The sequence below is a fragment of the Macadamia integrifolia genome, unplaced genomic scaffold, assembly GCF_013358625.1.
Source record: "Macadamia integrifolia cultivar HAES 741 unplaced genomic scaffold, SCU_Mint_v3 scaffold2353, whole genome shotgun sequence".
Classification (NCBI taxonomy): Eukaryota; Viridiplantae; Streptophyta; class Magnoliopsida; order Proteales; family Proteaceae; genus Macadamia; species Macadamia integrifolia.
This window is the reverse complement of record NW_024868654.1, coordinates 1-4,071: the sequence shown is the minus strand read 5'-3', so window position 1 is coordinate 4,071 and position 4,071 is coordinate 1. Positions and strand designations below refer to the sequence as shown.

The window sequence follows — 4,071 nt, the reverse complement described above, 5'->3', positions numbered from 1 at the left end:
CCCCTCCCCATGGTCAAGGCCAATTAGGGTATAACCGATCCAGCCCTGACCCAGGGTTAGGGTTGAAAATTTTGAGGCTTTGTGTCAGGGTTGGGCAGGCCTGATCCCAACTAAAGGGACTCAGGGTCAGGATTTTCAAATATCCAACCCAACTCGACGTTGTTACAACCTTATCTGAAAGGTCTTATTAATGACATATAAGACAAGATTATCATATTATTGTTATTATTATTTTCATTTTTTGTTTTTGATATTCTGTATTGAAACCTTGTGTAACCCGTATCATTTGAATAAAAATAGTAAATATGAGAATCCAACATGTGTCTCACTTCATTACATTTATAGAATGAAGATGGCTATATATCTTTACCAACAAAAGATGGCTATATATAATAGGAAAATGGTCAAGTTGTTGATCCACACGTATATATTCATGCAGCTTGTGGATCCGTTGTCGTATCAAAATTTTGCCGTTGTATGATTCCTTGGTGCCACCCACCTGAGGTTCACCAGGGCCTAGAAGCTCCCGGTTCGTAAGTGGCACGCGGTTATGTACAAGCCCGGGGGATTTAGTAGGTCTAAAATCGGATACCCAACTTATGACCTCGTCTCAAAAAAAAAAAAAAAAAAAAAAAAATAATAATAATAATAATAATATCACTATTGTGTACCTTAAGACTCGGGAGGGTGTACATCTTTTTGACTTTTTCTTATAAATTTAAAAGTTTTGAGCTCTGAAATTCTATACCATGGAGTTACCGACTTAGCCAATTTGCCATCTTTTAAGTACGTTCCTTCATTTTTTTTTCAGGTGGACTTCTAAGAACCATTCATCCTTTTTCTTTCTCCGTATCACCAAAATAAGAAACTCAGCTTAGTAATCGTAAGGAATTGCATGTTTAGGAGACAAAGCATGACCGCGTTTTACCCATTAATCCTTTTTAGTCATTTTTCATTTTTCTCTTTCACTCTTCCACCTCCAAACAACACGGGGGTGGGGGGCCGGACTGTTGACATCGGAAAACCAAGAAGATCAACAACCACGGCCCACCACCACCACCACCGCCACCTCATTGTCCTCCTCCTCCTCCTCCTCCTCCACCGACTGCACCACCAGCCATGAGGAGGTAAGCTCCTTATCGTCGTTATCATCACCGACATCTTCCATTGCCGTCTTCATCTTCATAATCAATTTCAATGGTAACGATGACAGCAACTCAGCTCCTCTTGGTGGTCTTATGCATTTCGTTGTTATTCCTCAACGTCGTAGCGGGCTCTGCTTCCATCCCTTACATCCCAGAGGACAATTACCTTATCGACTGCGGTTCTTCGGCCACATCCAACCTCGATGATGGTAGAACCTTCAATTCAGACCAAAAATCCGCTCCTTACCTATCCACCAAGAAAGAGATCCAGATCTCTGCCCCCTTCCCTAATGCCAACGTCCCGTCCCCTATCTATCTAACAGCCAGGATCTTCGAGGAAGAATCAACCTACGCCTTCCAATTGACTCGCCCTGGTTGGCACTGGATTCGCCTCCATTTCTTCCCCATAAACAACTCCGATTTTGATCTCACTCGTTCAATCTTCTCTGTAGAGACCGATGAGGTCGTCCTCCTTCACAGCTTCAGTGCCACTAACACCACCAAATGGATCATGAAAGAGTACCTCCTCAACATCACCACCGAGAACCTCTCCATCAAGTTCTCTCCTCTTCGCAAATCTTTCGCCTTCATCAATGCCCTTGAGGTTGTCTCCGCCCCTGACAGCCTCATCCCCGACGTCTGCTCCTCCCTCGTCCCCATCGGTTACTTCTCCGGTCTCTCCACCTACTCATATCAAACCATGTACCGGCTCAACATGGGTGGCAGCTTGATCACTCCCCAAAACGACACGCTAGGTCGTGTTTGGGAGCCTGACCTAAAGTTCCTCAAGATTAGGGGCTTAGCCAACACCATCTCTGTTTCTCCAAGCACCGTCACATACCCCGATGGCCTCTCCCCCTTGATTGCACCAAGCTTAGTATATGCCACTGCTACTGAGATGGCTCATGTCCGTGTCATCAATCCAAACTTTAACGTTACCTGGAACTTCAACATCGATCCTGCCTTTAGCTACCTCCTCCGCCTCCACTTCTGTGACATAATCAGCAAGTCCCTCAATGATCTCTACTTCAATGTCTACATCAACGGCCAGAAAGCCATTTCTGGCCTAGACCTTTCTAGCATCACCTCTGGCCTGGCCATTTCTTACTACAAGGACATCATTGTCAATTCTTCCATGTTGTTATCAGACAAGCTGAAAATCCAAATAGGCCCAGTAAACCAGAACACTGGCTCTGTCAATGCCATCCTTAATGGGTTAGAGGTTCTAAAGATGAGTAACTCATTGGAAAGCTTAGATGGGGAGTTTGGAGTAAATGGATCCCAAGAGGCCTCCTCGACGATGAACCGTGGGACTGTGGCAGCAGTCGGGTTCGCGATGATGTTCGGAGTATTTGTGGGGCTTGGAGCAATGGTAATCAAGTGGCGCAAGATGCCCCAAAACTGGGATTCCAAGAATCATAGCTTCTCATCATGGTTGCTTCCTCTCCATGGTGGTAACTCGACCTTTGTGACCAATAGTAAGACATCCATTGGGTCCAATAAGGGTGGAAATGGAAATGGAAATGGCAACTTCTACTCGTCCTCCCAAGGATTTGGTCGTTACTTCTCCTTTGCAGAACTGAAGGACGCAACAAAGAACTTTGATCAGAAAGCAGTGATTGGGGTGGGAGGATTTGGGAACGTCTACTTAGGAAACTTAGATGATGGAACCCAAGTGGCAGTCAAGCGAGGGAACCCACAATCCGAGCAAGGGATCGACGAGTTCCAAACGGAGATCCAAATGCTATCCAAACTAAGGCATAGGCACTTAGTGTCCTTGATTGGTTACTGTGATGAGAATTCAGAGATGATACTAGTATATGAGTACATGTCCAATGGTTCTTTAAGAGAGCACCTGTATGGGACAAACCTCTCTCCACTGTCATGGAAGCAAAGGTTGGAGATATGTATAGGAGCAGCAAGAGGGTTACATTACCTTCATACGGGTGCAGCACAAGGGATCATACATAGAGACGTGAAGAGCACTAACATCCTATTGGATGAGAACCTAATAGCTAAAATGTCAGATTTCGGGTTATCCAAGACAGCTCCTACCATGGGGCTGACCCATGTGAGCACGGCTGTGAAGGGAAGTTTTGGGTATCTTGACCCAGAGTACTTTAGGCGTCAACAACTAAATGACAAATCTGATGTCTACTCATTTGGTGTAGTGTTACTAGAGGTGCTATGTGCAAGGCCGGCCATCAACCCTGCACTGCCTAGGGAACAAGTGAACCTAGCGGAGTGGGGGATGCAGTGGAAGAGAAAAGGGTTGTTAGATAAGATTATTGATACCCACTTAGTGGGAGTCATCAACCCAGAGTCTATGAAGAAGTTTGCTGAAGCTACTGAGAAGTGTTTGGCAGAGTATGGTGTGGATAGACCAACCATGGGGGACGTTCTTTGGAATCTTGAGTACGCATTACAGCTACAGGAGGCTTCTTGCCAAGGGAAGATGGAGGAGGAAAAAAGAAGAATGGAAGCTGCCACTATTGGATCTGCTGTGGTTGTCCCAACTGCAAATGCAAATGCAAATGCAAATGAAGATAATCACATGGTAGTATCCTCTGGCCTTGAAGGAGATGGTGAAACAGCCCAAGTCATCCATGCCATCGAAGAGCATTCAGGAACTGCAATGTTCGCTAAGCAAATTATGGACATCAAAGGGCGATAAATTTACATGTTTATTCTGCCTATTTGGACAATATTACCTTAACCATTTAAACTCTCTCTCCCCTTCTTTTATTTTGCTTTTTGTTTTTAGTTTTTCAGTTTTTCAGTTTTTTTTTTTTTTTTTTTTTTTTTTTTTTAATTTTTTCTTTTTCTGTTTCAACTTAGGATTAGAGTGGGAAGAAAAGGAATCCTTTAATAAAATGTCATACATCTGTTTATGCTCGTCTTGTTATTCCATTGTTCAATTTTTCTT

General features: G+C 44.0%; 1 protein-coding gene across 1 annotated transcript; it reads left to right on the top strand.

Annotated features, from left to right (window-relative positions):
- The first annotated feature begins 822 nt into the window (after positions 1–822).
- On the top strand, positions 823–4,071 carry LOC122066346 (probable receptor-like protein kinase At4g39110). Its single transcript, XM_042630168.1, has one exon. The coding sequence runs from the start codon at positions 1,198–1,200 to the stop codon at positions 3,817–3,819; it is 2,622 nt and encodes an 873-aa protein (XP_042486102.1). The 5' UTR covers positions 823–1,197; the 3' UTR covers positions 3,820–4,071.

Coding starts and splice junctions, on each gene's coding strand:
- LOC122066346 (XM_042630168.1), top strand. CDS start 1,198: ATGGTAACGATGACAGCAACTCAGCTCCTCTTGGTGGTCTTATGCATT.